The sequence below is a fragment of the Scylla paramamosain genome, chromosome 10 (genome assembly GCF_035594125.1).
Source record: "Scylla paramamosain isolate STU-SP2022 chromosome 10, ASM3559412v1, whole genome shotgun sequence".
NCBI lineage: Eukaryota > Metazoa > Arthropoda > Malacostraca > Decapoda > Portunidae > Scylla > Scylla paramamosain.
This window is the reverse complement of record NC_087160.1, coordinates 17,974,943-17,991,931: the sequence shown is the minus strand read 5'-3', so window position 1 is coordinate 17,991,931 and position 16,989 is coordinate 17,974,943. Positions and strand designations below refer to the sequence as shown.

Genomic DNA, 16,989 nt, shown 5'->3' with positions numbered 1-16,989 from the left:
CTCTTACGGTTTCTGTTTTTAGCTTATTTCTGTCTTTTGTTTTCACACAGTTTACACCAGAGAAACAATGCTCACAGTCAGCATTAGCATGAGGCAAAGAAAGACATCCTAGTGAAAAGTCTGAAACAAGCTTAAATTTGGGGATTCCATCACTATCCTCCAGAGTTTTTATGGCACACCAAAATTTATCAGGCTGGTTGTAATTGCTTTTGTCCACTTTTTTCGCCATGTTGGTAATGGATTCAGGCAGATCTTCTACGACAAGTCTCCTCCACTCATCGTCCAGTTGCTGGAGGGTAGAATCATCCTGGGCAATGATTCGGGGAAGGTGTGTCGCGAGGGGCACTTTGCTCTTGCACTTTGCCCTGGATGCCTAGAACACTGGCTGGCTCCAGCATATGCATTCTTGAAAGGACTTCATCTCCGAAATTAAATCTCTTCCTGATCTGTTCTGCTGCTACTATCAAAAATAATCTGCAGTGGAAGCGAAACTCGTACATTTCCATTTTTTGCTTGCTTAATTCTGGATTGTCTGTTATTGTTTTTAAGACAGATGCACCCAAATACACCTACTCTAGCATCAGGAACTCGCGTTGATATCTTGGATCAACTTTTGAAAGCATGGTTTTCACAATGTATTCATGGTTCATGTACATCAGTAGCAATTCTTTATATAAATTACAAACTTGCCTGTGCAATTCAGTTATGACCACTCTTTCATTTTGAAATAAAAGGTTCAGCTGAGTAAACTTTGGTAATACTGAAGAAAGGAAGCAGTAGTAAAGCCTGGTAAATGGATTGTGCAGTTGTTCATAAGCACTTCTAACTTTGCTACCACAAGTTTTCATCTGTTGAAAATTTAATTCAGTAAAGAACATCTGAAGAGGGCCCCACTGCTCAAACATCCTTTTCACAACAGCCGTGTAGGAAGGCCAGCGCATTCTAGATGGCAATAAAATCCTAAGCTTTTGAGCCCCAGCAAACTCTTGAAATTCTACAAATTGTGCCAATCGTTTTGAAGAGTTCTTGAATGCGTTGTGGACATCATGAGCTAGTTGTTCAATACCATCAGGTAATTGTTTGTATGCTTCAGAGGCACATGTATGGGCAGAATGGTACACACATTTCATAATAAAGATTCCTGGGCAAAGTCCCTTTAACCTGCTACTCACAGAGTTATTAGGCCCCATCATAGTGCTGCATCCATCAGAACCAAAGCCAATGATATTAGAAGTAGGTATACCATTTTCAGTAAATGTTTTCATTATCTCTGAAAACAACCTGGCAGCTGTAGCACCTTCATTAGCTTTACTAGGATCACTACTAAATAATGGCACTAAATCCCAAAATTTGGTGACAACAGCATTTCCTTCAACCACTCTTACCATGATGCATAAATTCTGAGAGACCGATATATCTGTGGATTCATCCACAAGAATACTACGTACAAGAATGTACAAGTATCGCTTCCACTGCAGATTATTTTTGATAGTAGCAGCAGAACAGATCAGGAAGAGATTTAATTTCGGAGATGAAGTCCTTTCAAGAATGCATATGCTGGAGCCAGCCAGTGTTCTAGGCATCCAGGGCAAAGTGCAAGAGCAAAGTTTGGTGCCCCTCGCGACACACCTTCCTCGAATCATTACCCAGGATGATTCTACCCTCCAGCAACTGGACGATGAGTGGAGGAGGCTTGCCGTAGAAGATCTGCCTGAATCAATTACCAACATGGCGAAAAAAGTGGACAAAAGCAATTACAACCAGCCTGATAAATTTTAATACGCCATAAAAACTCTGGAGGATAGTGATGGAATCCCCAAATTTAAGCTTGTTTCAGACTTTTCACTAGGATGTCTTTCTTTGCCTCATGCTAATGCTGACTGTGAGCGCTGCTTCTCTAGTGTAAACCGTGTGAAAACAAAAGACAGAAATAAGCTAAAAACAGAAACCGTAAGAGACATCATCCTAGCGAAGCAGTGTGTTGCTTCCACATCCAGCAGTGACTGTACGACCTTCAAGCCATCAATCAAAGTCAATGATAAAAAACATGACATCAAGAGTGCTATATTCCTCCAATGAAGAGAGTGCCGGGGCTGCTGACGACGTGCCGTATGTATATATAGAAGAACAAGACCAGTAATCTCCTACATAGTAAGTAAACAACTTAGCAAAGTGTCCTGTAGTTTTTCTCCAATTATTAATGATACGTATTTAGGAAAGTGTTTTGTTTGTTAAGGACATTGTTGTTTTTTTCATTACACACACACACACACCTTTCTCTCTCTCTCTCTCTCTCTCTCTCTCTCTCTCTCTCTCTCTCTCTCTCTCTCTCTCTGCGTATATATATATATATATATATATATATATATATATATATATATATATATATATATATATATATATATATATATATATATATATATATATATATATATATAACCTAAATTCTGCTGCATTTGGAAAGTGGCAGTTTTGCATAATATTTGGAATAATTACATATGTACGATAATTTTACCAGAAGTACAATAATTTCAACCTGTGTAGTACGATAATATGGCTAAAACAATCTGGCAACGCTGGCTGGCACAGGCAGGATTCCATGATGGCGGCCCTCAGTGGTGACCTCAGTGGAGGGACTGGTGGCCAAGTTGTGTTAATTATCCTTTCATGACGTCAAATGCAGGCAATGGCAGATTTATCTGACCAGCGGATATGAAGGCTATACATGTGGTTCCACCTTGTGACATGTTTGGCTTACAATAAGAGAGGGACGAAGCAAATAATGGCTGAAAACAATGACGCCCTGCCTCTATCTCAACTGATGGCTTGTTTACATATTGACGAACCTTCAATATTTGGCTAAATTTCTAGCTGTTTCCAGACTCAGACGTAAACAAAATCTAAAACTAAATAAATAACCTCAAAAAAAAAACCTAAATAACGAATAATAAAACCTAAATAATCGAGTACAGGACGCTGCAGGGAGGAGGAGGATGTTGTGAAGACAGTAAAGCCCCGTACACACGGAGCATCACGTGTCAGCGACGTGATGCAGTAGTGGTGTTGAAAAATTGACACTAGCGTCTAAACAGGCTGCATCACTGCATATCTCATCCTTGTGTGAGCCATCAGATCTCAGTCATCATTTGGCTTTCACGGGAGAAGTATGTCTGCCGACACTCTACTCTGCGAACAAACTGTACTGTGGAGTATAGTTGCTGTGTGTGCAGCTAAAAAAAAACTTTTGAAAAAGAAACGTCGGACTTTGTGGTGCAAACAGTGGCTTTCTCGGCGGTCTCTGCGAGGGAGCTTTATTCAAATATTTCTTGAGCTACAGGCAGAAAATCAAACAGACTTTGAAAATTATACACGAATGCCATTCACTGCATTTCATGAATTGCTGAAAAAAGATAGATCCATATATTTGCAAGCAGGACACCGGCATCCGAGACAGCATACCACCGGGTGCTCGTTTTGAAGCAACACTTCGCTTCCTTGCTGCTGGAGGATCCTATTCCAGTATTCCACTAGAATTTCAAAACAGAGCCTCGGTCTGATCATCCCTGAAACCTGTGCAGCCATCTATAATGTCCTAAGGGAGGATTATCTTAAGGTGAGTTTCATAAGGTGGATACAAAGTACGTACTGATAGTTTTCATTCCTTTATTATTTTTACATATCACATGAACAAAAAGAAAAAAAATGTTCATAATAGTTATGTAAAATTGTACTTTGTACGGCAATATGCTGTAATCTAAATACTTAACTACCTTTTCATGCCATGAAATTGTCCGAACCTACTACTTGCAATATCTGATGTTCCCTAGTAAGATCTCCCATGTCACCCATGCTTAGAGCATCAAATATTAGCTTCCTGGCCAATTTCCGCTGGTCTTCACTCATATTCTTAAGCCCATTATAAACTAACTTTGCTATGCTGTCGAGATATGGATCTACATCCATATGACTGGGAAGGGATGAGAGTTTACTAAGAGCAACTTCCAAAACTTTATCAGTTTGGTCAACTGCCTTCCTCTTTTTTGAAGTCCCACTCGAACTACAGGCAGAAAGGTTGGAAGGCGACGGCGAAGGGTTGACTGAAGATGCATTTGTCATGCTGGGTGCAGGTGATGGCACAGAGTGGGGCGATGGGATGTCCAGTGATGAGTCATCGCTCCGTAGCACAGTTGCCAATTCACCTATCTGTGGAAATTATATTAGTAGTTTATTTTTATTAAGAATATTAAAAATTTACCTACATGTACAAGGAAAGAACGAAGCTTTTTTTTTTTTCTTTTACAGATGCCAACAACTCTTGAAGAGTGGAAGACAGTGGCGAGGTCCTTTGAAAAGTAGAATTTCCCGCACTGTGTTGGAGCGGTAGATGGAAAGCATATCGCAATATCCCCTCCAAAAGAGAGTGGTTCCTACTACTTCAACTATAAGGGTTCTCACAGTATAGTTCTTATGGCTGTAGTGAACGCAAATTACAAGTTCCTTTATGTAGATGTTGGAATAAATGGGCGTGTTTCAGATGGTGGTGTGGGGGCAAACACAAGCCTGTGCGCGCGCCTGCAAGCAGGAACAGCAGGGCTTCCTGCAGATGAGCAGCTGAGTGACAGCCACAGAATACTGCCATACATCTTCCTTGGTGATGATGCATTCCCACTCAAGAGATACTTAATGAAACCATATCCTTTGAAGCATCAAAATAATGAACAAAGAGTTTTTTTCCTACAGGCTTTCAAGAGTGCGCCGAGTTGTAGAAAACGCATTTGGCATCATGGCAAATAGATTTCGTGTTCTCCTAAGTTCAATAAATTTGTCCCCTCAAAAAGTAGAACAAATTGTTCTTGCCTGCACGGCCCTGCACAATTTCTTACGCTGGGAACACGCATCAAGCTATACACCTGTGGATAGCTTTGACAATGAGAATATTGATGATGGAGTAGTAACACCAGGGGCATGGCGTGATAACAGACAGCTTCTGCCTTTGGATAGAATACAGACATCCTACAAATGAGGCAAAAGACATCAGGAAAGAGTTCATGGAGTATTGCAATGAGGAAGGAGCTGTTCCTTGGCAACAACGTATGTGTGGTATATACTAGAGAGAGAGAGAGAGAGAGAGAGAGAGAGAGAGAGAGAGAGAGAGAGAGAGAGAGAGAGAGAGAGAGAGAGAGAGAGAGAGAGAGAGAGAGAGAGAGAGAGAGAGAGTTTTCATAGGGATATTTTGATTTGTGTACAAATTTGAATTATGTTGATGTACCTATAATAAAACTATGAACTTACTTGTTGAGTGTTTCCTCCGCCATCTAAGTTGTAACTGGCTGCCAGTACATGCTCATCCCCCTAGAGAGAAGAGAAAGAGAATAATAATTTGTTTGGCATATACATTTTCAGTATATAAATTATGGTCATGATTATGTACACACATCAAAATTATTAACTTACTTGTCGAAGGTTTTCAGTAGTTTCCACATCTAAACGGGAAGTTGAGGTACGTATGATTTCTCCTTCAGCAAGGAAAAGTAAATCATTAAAGCAACACAGCTTTGGAGTGTATACATCTGTCGTGCCAGCACCAGACTTCTTTGATGCATTGATGGCAGTCATTTCTCTGTGAAACTGTGTTTTCAGTGTATGGAGTTTTTTGGTGATGTCTTCATACCGCACATTACAATTTACAAAAGAAGATAAGTCAGCTTTTAGAGTTTCCATGCTTATACTCTTGATATTTCTCATCTTGTACTCCTTGCACTTGATATTCCAAATGGCTGGGTGCTGCTTTAGCAACTCAATGAAATGTAAGGTAATACACTTCGTCCATTCGAACGGCTTTGTTGGTTGAGCCATTGTATGAAAGCAGGGCGGAAGAGCGAGCGCGTGCGTCCTTTTTCTTCAACGGTCATTGATACACTGCTCAGCGATTTGAAATGGCTCCGCGTCATGACTGTGTTCATGGTGCAGCGACGGGTTGAAATTAACGTTTTTCAACTCGTCGCTTCAACACATCGCGCATCAAGATGCTCCGTGTGTACGGGGCTTAAGGCTGGCTGAGGGGAGGCTAGCACCAATGGACTCACCTTACGTACTCGTGCCTCTAAGGTTTTGCTTGGCGGTGCTCCGTGCAGGGAGAAACTGCCGGGAAAACGGAAACACCGGTTGATAGAGCGTGTGGGGCAAGACTAACCAGAAAAAACACTCCAGCCAACAAGGCAGCCGCTTACCTTCCCTCCCCAGCGCCATCTGTGGCTAATGATGATGATGATGATGATGATGATGATGATGATGATAATAATAATAATAATAATAATAATAATAATAATAATAATATCACCACCACCACCGCCACCACTAATAATAATATTAGGTAATTTATTACTGTTGCTTCTACTGATCTTGATCTTACGGGAGGCTCAGGATTCCTTCCAAGCTTGGCTTTTGCATCGGCACTTCTGTAGGAAAACAAAGAACGACAAAAGAAACCGGCATACAGAGTCATACAGCATCTAACACACTAGTTCCTACATCTAGCATGCTACATTTTCTCCAGGAATTCCTTCACTGCCTCAATAATCCTTCATTCATCTCCCCACAATCCCAGCACCAATACCACCCATTCCATTCCTGTCTTCTCCACTCTAGCATGCCTCAATTCGCTCAGCACCACTTGCATCATATTATTCCTGTCTCTGCCATACTTTACACACTGCAGCACCACATTCTCCATTGTCTCATCCTCTTCCATGTCACACATCTGGCACACTTTGCTGTGAGACTCGGACCATCTGTAACTCCTTAATTCACATCCATGCACTGCACCCTCGCTCGGAAGAGATCACCGCCCAGGCTTCCATCATACCACTTTTCATACATTGGAGCCTTTTTCTCTCTATACCACTCCAAAGTACTCTTATGTTCCATCTTATTTTTCCATTCACTAAGTCATACATGCTTCACCACTCTGTCTATCTCATTTTCCACTTTTTAACAGCCATTCTAAATCCTCCCCATTTCTGGCAATCATACTCCAGTCACTCTCAACATGCCTTCCCTCAAATCGTTGAAAAGCCCAACTTCTTTCCAAACCACTCTTTATTACCATCTTAACACACCACCTGCTGCTCCTAACATTCCACAGAAACACCTTTCCCACTAGTCTCATATCCATTCGCTCTAATCTAGCTTTGTACCTCAAGGTTTCTTTTGCATGTCTTTCTCTAAAAGTACTCCAACCCATATCCCCTCTCAAGGCCTCTATCGTTGCATACCTTGGTGCATTAAGTGCCATCCTTGTTACTCTATTCTGTCCTACTTCTAATTTTTATAACTTATTCTCATTCCACACAATTACATCCATACCATAATGCTCGGAACAGCCACGCTCTTCCAAGCTTCTCGCAGCACGTCATACTTACTCGCTCTCATCCTTGCTGCACTTCCTAGACGACCCACCCACTGGTTCACCATGATTGTCTTTTCATTATTTGCCTTCACACTCTTATTTGCCATTCAGACTCATCCACATCTCCAGGTACTTGTATTCATCTGTCTGTCGCAACACATTTCCTCCCTTTCTCCACACTGAATTTCTCTCATCCTCTGACCTATTCACAATCATGACCTTGCTTTTCTAGCTGCTAAATCTCACACCGAAGTCCCTTCCATACCCATCTATAACATCAAATAAACCTTGAAGCTCCTCTGTCAATTCACTCACAACCACTACATCATCTGCCTTAAAAGCACACATATCATTCCCCACACTCACTCCCATATTCATTCTTATCATTCTAGCTGCTGACTCCTCTATATACAAGCTAAAAAGGTTTGTTGACAGAATACAGCCTTGCTTAACTCCTCTCTCACTCTTTACCAGTCTGTTTCTATATTTCCTAGTCTGTATCCACTCTTGTGTCCACACACATACTTTGCACAATGTTAACCATCTTTGCACTCAACCCAATCTTTTCTAAGACTCTACCTAGCATCTCTCTATTCACTCTATCATAAGCTTTCTCTATGTCTAGAAAACATAAGTACAGTTTACTACCATCCTTCTTTCTTTCAATAACTTCATTCACCACAAACAAGTTATCTTCTGCTCTTCTGTCCACACGAAGCCCATTCTGTTCCTCACCTAACACTCCAGCTCTCTCAATCCACTTACACAATCTCGCATTCAACAATGCATTGAAAACTTTACCTCTTCGTGGTTGCTGGTCTTTCTCCTTTGTTTGCATGCCCTTGTCTTCAGGCTCTTGCGGGCGTTCACAGCTTGTGTATCATTATCTTTGATGTACTCCGTCTGCGTGTCCTTTATGCTGGTCACTATCGCCATCGTCTTCAACTTCTTCGCCGCCTTCAGACATTCGCCACACAAAAATATAATGTTTTTGTGGCTCAGCATCTTGGTGGAGGCCTTGAGCCCCACACAACTCCCACTCCACGCCACTACATCTGGTCGTCAAACTCTCCATGCACACCTTGCACTCAACTGCAGCCATCCTGATTCTTACTACTGGTAAAATCCGGAGAATTACTTGGAAATGCAGAGCGGAGTCACACATATCCCCCCTCTCTCTCTCTCTCTCTTCTCTCTCTCTCTCTCTCGTCTCGCCTGGATGTCTTCCAAAGGAAGAGCGGTGCTTTGTTTATTTACATCCGTCAAATTATCATGTCAGGAAATTACATATCATTCTTCAAGTTATAAAATGATACTCCAATTATTTACGTGTCCTATCTTCGCCACCCAGCATCCCACGAAGCCTAGCGTCCTAAGATGAAAGGTAAATAATATGAGGGAAGTGTCTTGGGATCTGGGTCTCGATCTGGGTCGTCTAGAAAGCTTGGGATCAGCTGGTGGCAGGACACCTGGCGCCAAAATCAAAATATCTTATTGCTTTTGCTCTTTGGAAAAATAAATAAATTAGTAAAAGTATTTAGTTAGTAAAATGTACATGACAACTATCTATAACTTAAAAAAAAAAATGTAACACTTAAAAAATGCGCTGTTGTTCATCATATAAATTTTCCAGTTTTTTTTATTTATTTGTTATTTATTACCTTTACGAATTTTGATGTAGTAGTAATAGTAATAGTAGTAGTAGTCCGCTGCTGCTGCTGCTGCTAATATATATATATATATATATATATATATATATATATATATATATATATATATATATATATATATATATATATATATATATATATATATATATATATATATATATATATATATATATATATATATATATATATATATATATATATATATATATATATATATATATATATATATATATATATATATATGCACACACACATTAATCCTCATTCTTAATGCTTCCCATATTCTCCTTTGGAGAGTAAAGTTTTTACTCCAGAACTTTTTCAAGATTCTGGTGGCCTGATCTGTAAGATAGAATTGACAGAATTTGCACATTATGTCTTTATCTTAATTGATTATTTTTTCATACTGTTTTCTTGACTTACAACACTTAGGCCTTATATATATATATATATATATATATATATATATATATATATATATATATATATATATATATATATATATATATATATATATATATATATATATATATATATATATATATATATATATATATATATATATATATTATCTTTTACTCTAATTTCATGATGTTATGTAATTCTTAAATATAATGACCTTTGTTTTCCTTCAAAATAATTTTCTAGTTAGTGTGCAGCTTTACTTGTTAGAACAATACCTCCAGGACATCAGAGATTATTTTGGTATTCTGTTTATTCTAATCCCTGTTTCTCATAACCCAGCTTCTTTAAAAAATTCTACTTCAACAATGAACAGTTAAGGAGAAATAGTGTCGCCTTGTCTGACACCTTCCTTTATTTGGTAGTTTTTGTTTCCTCACTGTAGTTTTCCAGTGGCAATGATTTCCTAGCATAGATTTCTTCCAACCTTCACACACTTCTATACACTTACCTACTAAATAGCTTAGGTATATAAAATTTTATCACAATATGTATAAAGGATCATTTCCAATCATGCATCAAAGATTGTATACTTCATGTTGATTTATTTAATTAAACTTTTCTCTCTTTCAAATGCCAAGATAATTTTTGGTTGACTGTTTCTTGAAATACAAATCAATGAAATTATAAACTGCGAATCTTTTGCACGATTATTTTTTGGAGCACAGAAAATAAAGGAAAGGGCATAAGGCTACTCAACATAAGGAAGTAATGATATGAGTGGGTATGGGTTGGACTATGATTAAGTAATGTAATCTAAAAGGTTATGAGGAAGAGGAAAATATGGATCACAAAATCTTAGAAAGAGAAACTAAAACCAGACAAATTAATGTGACTCCTAAAATCTGGAGGGTAGAAAACAGAACATACACAAAGGCTTTAGTCTATTTCAGATGACAATGCAGACACAGTAAAATCACAGCTTAAAAACATCAAACAAAAGCTTAGTTGCTATGGCTTTTTCTCTCCGCTGTTCTTCTCCAATCAGAGACGACAACTCTGCTCATGAATACTCGGCATTTAATTAGGGTACAAAACTTATCTCTTACTGTTTAGGAAATAATTCTCTACTCTGACCATTCCTGTTCTCCCTGGGCCAAAGTTATCTGGGCATGAGGTAAGTATATTATATATATATACATCTGTGGTACAACAGTCAGAAGCTCTTGGGGGGGTTTGTGACAATGTTATAAGCTAGTACACAATGAGAATTTATATATAATGTACAAATATTTAAGATACACAAGACTTTGGCCTGGGGATAACCCAAATTTCTCTGTATGAATTTTACTAGAAGTTACAAGAAAGAAAGCAAATAAATTAAAAGGAAATTTGCATGTAACTCTTATCCAATACAGAGTTTGATGCCCACACAATTACTGCAGAAATGCAGTGTATAAATGACTCAACTTAAAACATTTTGCTTACTAGTCTGAGACCTTCAAAAGGAAAGATTAAAATTCATATTCCAACTATATCAGAGAAATCTGGTTTTAATGTCCTTCTGTTTCTAGTGAGATGGAAATTCTTTTATACAAAATGTGAAAATGAACAATGGCATTCATACATAATTTTTTTGGTATATGGAATGCTATAAAAACCTGTCAGCTGGACTTGGTAAAACTTCAGGGGGTGAGACAGTGAGGTACAGGGTGGGTGGGTGGGTGGGAGGTTCAGGGGTCAGCAGGGGTGGGGGAGGCAAGGAACTCCTCCTCCACCCCTGCTTCCCATCACACCCTAAGTAGTATTGTTATGAATCATGTGAAAAATTCATTTATTGGTATATGTGGTGATAAATTAGTATAAAAATGAAGAACTCAAGACACCCCAACCTGTAGTTTCTCCAGGCCCAGCATCACCCTCTTTATGATCAACTTGTGCATATAGCTCTAAGTCTAGGATGATGATTATAATGAAGGAAAATAAAAAATAAATACATAATAATAATAATAATAATAATGATGATGACAATAATAATAATAATAATAATAATAATAATAATAATAATAATAATAATAATAATAATGATAATATCAATAACACAAGAAGCCAATGACTAAACAACCCAGCCTGCTCCCATCATGTCTGGCAGTGCTGACAAGGTTCTGTGGTTGATGGATATTTCAAGTCTCCTCAAACAGTGCCACTTTTTTTTTTCTTTTTTACTTGACTGATCTTATTTTTTTAAAGATTGAGACATTTTCATAGCTATCAATAAGACTAAGAAATAAACTGGACTGGAAAACTTCCTTAACGGGAGACCACCACAGGCGCAACCCATGGAGAGGATGGGGAGGGCGGGGTGGATCTGTGGGGCCCAGGACTTGCCGGGGCTGGAATGGGCTTTGGGAACAAGGGGAAGATGACTGACTGGGGCTGTAGGGGTGTGGGGCAGCGGGTGGGGGAGAAGGCAGAGGGGCCATGAGGGGTCTACTGCCAAACACAAAGTAGCTGGGAAGTTGATGCCTAACTCCGTGGTAAAGACCTATTTACAAGTCCAAGATCAGACTAAATGACTCAAGGCAAAACTAAATAAATAAGCAAGCTTTTATTGCTTCCTCTGTGTTAAAAACTTCTAATTAACACAGTCTTCAAAAGTAACTCTTTCTTTATTCAGCAAGAAGTATTCTGGTCTCCTCCCAAGGGGCTGCCCCACAACCTACAGTGCATGAAAATCATCCATTATTTCTTTCAAAACTTGTACAGCAAGACACCAAGAAGACTACAGTTCAGTAACAAACTCGCTAATCAGTGAAGAGCTACAATAATGAAGCTGTCAAACATGTCTAGCTGATCTTGCTGTCTAGCTTTCATAGAGATGAGCAAATATTGAAAAAGAACTATTTCATTCTTTGAGACATCTATCTCCTTAAGTATCTACACATGTACAAAAACTTTACATACATTCAACATTTTCTTCATACAGGTTAACTCAGTACTGCCTGAGATTCCTTTGTGAGTCAGCGGGCATTAAGGTCCGCAGGGTGGCAGTACTGGCCTGATGCAACTAAGGGTGAGAGTAGTATACAGGGATGGGAACCAACCCCATCCTCATATTCACACTTAGAAGTATTGTGTAACTCAGTGGGTGAGAACAAATAAACATTGTCCTCAGAGTCTGTGGTGCATTACACTAAACCTTTGTATTTCTTGATATGCTTCACAGTTGTAGTGAATGAGGACAAACAAAATCATGAGTATAGCACATAAAAAGTACTTTGACGTCAGTAATTCACAAATCAAAAAGATTTGCCTGGCATACTTGGCACATAACACGGGTAATAACAAATAGTCACAAATGGTCATGGGTCATAACATAACTTGTAAATACTCTGTCTATGTCTTCCTTTCACTTTCATGCTAGACTATCACACAGGTGTCTTTTATGGAATGTTGGGTCTCCCCCTACACCCTTCAGCAGCATGGCCTTGACCTACACTGTCTCTCAAGCTCTTGGTGTCCAGACATCACTGGCCTCACCACTTGCAGGAGCAATATTTCACACTGAACACTGACATTTTCTTCACCTCCTGGTTCAGTGTCTTGGCACTGTAAGAGTGGTGTGCCGAAGTGTGTGTGGGTGTGTAAGCATGTGTTGGCCACACACGGGCAGGAGGACCTCCAGTCATTGCTGGGAAGGCTTGGTGATCATCTTCAACTCAAGACACTCTGGACTGTGGTTGCCTGAGCTGGCCAAGTGGAGCTTCTGCTTTGTCTAATACATACATGGACTGGACAGCAGGCAATGCAATGACACTTTCAAAATGCCATTTCATAAACACTGGTAGTTATTACCTAAATGACCTATATTCCACCTTTATCACATGACACCAGAGAATATTAATTCTTTTATCACACCACCATGATCCAAAGAGAAGGATATAGCACCAGTAATATTTTAGAGCAATTAATTTTCGTACTGATGTGATTCAAGATCTAATATCTAATCTGATACTGCTGACATTAATATCTCCATTTAAGGCAACATGCTAAATTACTTTTTGAGGCAGAACATCTCTCCACATTGACCCCCATATTACCTTAAGACAGAGGGACGGTTCCCTCCCCCCGACCAGAGTCCTCCTAGCTTTAAAAATAAAAACATTGCTCTCTGCTGGCACACAGAATCTCTCGAGTAACAAGGTGAACTTCACAGCAAGGCTCCAGCAGCAGGCTTAGTGGTCCTCCTCCTCCTCAGACTCCCCGTGGCCGTACATGTCAGCCAGCTTGCTGAAGCGTGGACCCCAGTTATTCAAGTAATCAAAATCTTGTTCGTTGTCATCAGTACCTGTGAGAGAAGTAGTGCTGAGTCTCTGACATGAAGTTCACACATCCTATGACAACCTTTATATAATAGTTCCCACAATACAACAACTCTTTGATCTTCTTTAATAACCTACCAGTACCCACTTGCACTTTCACCTCCTGATCAAACATAATTATATTGTCCTCCATGACAGCAAAGTAGTCCAGACAGTGAGCTGGATGCCCTACCTGAAGCCAGAGAGGAGAGTGATCCAGCAGTGGAGCCACCGCCCTCATAGGCATAGTTCCGCAGGTCGTCAAATGGTGGAGCATTGGGATCATTGTCAGCCTTGTTCTTGTGCTCACTGATGAAAACTCCAACATCTGGCTGCCCACCAGGGCCATCTGTAAGGGAACAAATATCAATGATTTTTACATATTTTTTTTACATGCATGCAAATCAGAGTTGAAGAATGAGTTATGATTCTTATAAACAGAAAATATGTATATAAAGATCAACAGTAGACTTCTATGCTTTACATCTAAAGCACTTTCTTGAGATCATTCCTTTTAAATATTAATTTTTATAAGAATTCTCCATTTGTAAACAAGGATAAAGGAAAATTTGCTTGTAACTTCAAGAATTCATAAAAATAAAATATTTCTAAATCCTAACTGGTCTGCAGTAAGCTTTAAAATCATCTGATAGGCAATATAGCATATTCATCTGTCTACCTATACCTGACAGTTGTTCATAGGACTCCCCTAAGGGAACGCTGTGATAAAAGTCTCCACTTACATGGCATCTTTCCAAGTAGTGGTCCACCGTTCCCAATGGCTGGCCCAACAGGGATCTGCAGCGGGGTGATGTCGAAGGCAGTCATGTCGTCCTCTCCACCTCCTTCATCATCGTAGTTGATGATGTTCTCACGCACATCATCATATGGGTCAGCCTTGGGGAAGTGGCGCTCCTTTTGCCGGTTGTACACCACAAACACCAACACCAGCACTGCCATGGAACATGTGTTAGCACAGGGAAGGAGCAAGCAATCTAGGAAAGTTAATTTTCATAAAACAAAATCTATCAATGTTAAAATTCTTAAGTGAATATCAATGCTATACTATGCAAATAACCATTTTCCAAATGTGGGACAGCATCCAGAAAAACTGTAAAATGCAAGAATCAAGTTCAAGTATAATGAAATGTGTAAATTAACGATGAACATCACTATCATTACACTTAATGATACATAATAGACCTACTTGAGCTACACAGTCTAAACTATTTAAGAAGATATTCCATAACCAATAATAACACTAGGTTTACTGTAATTAAATATTCAGAAGACTTTCAGATATTTTCCTCTCTCCTGCATCCTAAGAAAAACTTCCCCAGCAAAGAAAAACTTCCCAGCAAAGTGTCCAAGCAAACACCTTGGTCAAAGTGCATGACTGTCTGAGGTAACTGTTAGAGAGAGCTTTGTTGTTGCCTCACTTCATGAATATTCATTCAGTTATCATTCATCAAATGACAACTTTCACCTTCATCAATACTATTCTAAAGTGAAAAAAGAAAAACAAACAGAAATAAAATAAAATGAAACATAAAACAACTTACATAACAACAAAATAATACAGCAGACAATGGCTACAACAAAATCAGTGGAAGGTTTGAGGACGGTCTCTTCCAGGTATATGTTGCAGTCTGTGCCGTGGTAGTCATCGACACACTGACATTCATAGCCACCCATTTCTGGCTCAAGGTTGATGCACACCCCATTAAAACAGGGCTGCCACAGCTCACACTCATCAATGTCGACACAAGTGTTGCCAGAAAGCACTGATCCCTCTGGGCAGCTGTTGGGTGAATAACACAATGCAAGAACAATTTTACCTTGGGTCACTGTGGCTTGGTCATAAGGATGATGGGTTAGGGAAGAAGGTGAAGGATGCAACCAGCTGATGGACAAGCAGACTACAGTTACTCACCTGAAGATCCCCATGACTAATCATGCAGCTATGGTTCATAAACTTACCTGCTGAAATCTAAGCACATACATCACATCTTTTGGACTTACTCTAACCCTCTTATACTTGAACTAAAGAGAATTTTGAAAGAGGCATTCTAAAGCAGAAACAACCTGTTCTCACTAAGGTGCATCTTACCCAAGATTATCAAGAGGCAGACCAGAATTGCAGCCAAAGCACCCAAACTAAGGCGCACTGTCCTGCCCTCTTGAAGGAGCTCACAGTTTTTGCCATAATAGCCTCGAGGACAATCACATATATAAGATGGTTCCTGGTTATGGCAAGTCCCTCCATTCTGACATGGGTCATTCAAACACTCGTCCAAATCCACACAGGCCGCCTCATCACTAGAGAGGATTGTACCATCCTCACATCTAAGACACAAAGGGGAAGGGATGCGTGCAGAAGTAGTGTGCGTTTACAAGTTACCAGTATCCCAGGTAGGCAGCAAAAATAGAAAGAAACTATCATTAGCTTACGCATTTAAAAACCAAGTTAATTCTGAACAACAAACTACACACACTGTTACTCGTACACAAGGAGTAATGAATACCTTATATCCCAAAAGCACAATGTTAGTAGGAAAAGACCCATAGGCTAGAAATTAATTTCATGAGTTCAGTTCAAGAGCTTACACTAAAAGCAAGTGTTATGATTGGAATTACTACTGTATGTAATGAGGGTATTATATTTTAGTTATGGCTAACCATGATTTCTCAGTTTAAGAAAAATATACAATGAATTCTAGTTCTAGATCTTATCTCTTTGATTAAAAAATAAATGAACTTATTGATCAAATATAAATAGTTTATATCAAGTTTCAAGTCTATGATTTAATAATAATTCATGAAAAAAGAACACAAACTATCCAAAATTGAATAATCAGTTAAATGTCCACAGCTTGGAAAACAATAAAATCATTTGGACAGTGATCAGTGACTACTCACCCACACTCATGTTTCATCCACAGGTCCTTGCAGGTGAAGGGAGCCAAGCAGGTGACATTGACACACTGGTTCTGGGAGATGCAATTCTTGACAAGATTGCGGAACATGGTAGCCTGGCCCCACTGGGTGCCATTAAGACCAGGAGGCAGCGGCAGGTGCTTACCCTCCAGGCGGATGTCATCAAGACAACCTGAAGGTACAAATCAAGACTCAGTACATGTCAACACTC

The 16,989-nt window shown here is 39.3% G+C and overlaps 2 protein-coding genes and 1 long non-coding RNA gene across 15 annotated transcripts in view; all 3 read right to left on the bottom strand.

Annotated features, from left to right (window-relative positions):
• The window catches only part of LOC135104283 (uncharacterized), a 17,669-nt gene extending 8,763 nt beyond the window's left edge, over positions 1 to 8,906 (bottom strand). Inside the window, exons 1-2 of one of the 3 annotated variants that reach the window (XR_010270361.1) lie at positions 8,210 to 8,906; positions 6,087 to 6,141 (exon numbers count right to left, since the gene is read on the bottom strand). This is a non-coding gene — a long non-coding RNA (uncharacterized LOC135104283). Of the gene's footprint in view, positions 1 to 6,086; positions 6,240 to 8,209 lie in introns of those variants that run through there. The other 2 variants (XR_010270362.1, XR_010270360.1) reach the window with 2 other exon arrangements.
• Positions 2,908 to 6,066, bottom strand: LOC135104282 (uncharacterized). The gene is made up of 3 exons (XM_064011497.1): positions 5,455 to 6,066; positions 5,293 to 5,352; positions 2,908 to 4,203 (listed from the first exon to the last, which is right to left on the bottom strand). The coding sequence occupies exons 1-3, from the start codon at positions 5,854 to 5,856 to the stop codon at positions 3,775 to 3,777; spliced, it is 891 nt and encodes a 296-aa protein (XP_063867567.1). The 5' UTR covers positions 5,857 to 6,066; the 3' UTR covers positions 2,908 to 3,774.
• Positions 8,907 to 10,407: 1,501 nt separating the features above from the next.
• LOC135104279 (neural-cadherin-like) overlaps positions 10,408 to 16,989 on the bottom strand; it is a 113,721-nt gene continuing 107,139 nt past the window's right edge. For 6 of the 11 annotated variants that reach the window (XM_064011483.1, XM_064011489.1, XM_064011482.1 and 3 more), the window contains 5 exons: positions 16,761 to 16,950; positions 15,404 to 15,642; positions 14,585 to 14,794; positions 14,035 to 14,190; positions 10,408 to 13,828 (listed from right to left, as the gene is read on the bottom strand). In XM_064011483.1, coding sequence (XP_063867553.1) covers positions 13,716 to 13,828; positions 14,035 to 14,190; positions 14,585 to 14,794; positions 15,404 to 15,642; positions 16,761 to 16,950 — 908 coding nt within the window. In that variant the 3' untranslated portion in view covers positions 10,408 to 13,715. Of the gene's footprint in view, positions 13,829 to 14,034; positions 14,191 to 14,584; positions 14,795 to 15,403; positions 15,643 to 15,951; positions 16,188 to 16,760; positions 16,951 to 16,989 lie in introns of all 11 variants that reach the window. The other 5 variants (XM_064011485.1, XM_064011492.1, XM_064011484.1 and 2 more) reach the window with 1 other exon arrangement.

Coding starts and splice junctions, on each gene's coding strand:
- LOC135104282 (XM_064011497.1), bottom strand. CDS start 5,856: ATGGCTCAACCAACAAAGCCGTTCGAATGGACGAAGTGTATTACCTTA. Junction 5,353..5,454: donor CTACTGAAAACCTTCGACAA/GTAAGTTAATAA, acceptor TCTTCTCTCTAG/GGGGATGAGCATGTACTGGC. Junction 4,204..5,292: donor GCGGAGGAAACACTCAACAA/GTAAGTTCATAG, acceptor TAATTTCCACAG/ATAGGTGAATTGGCAACTGT.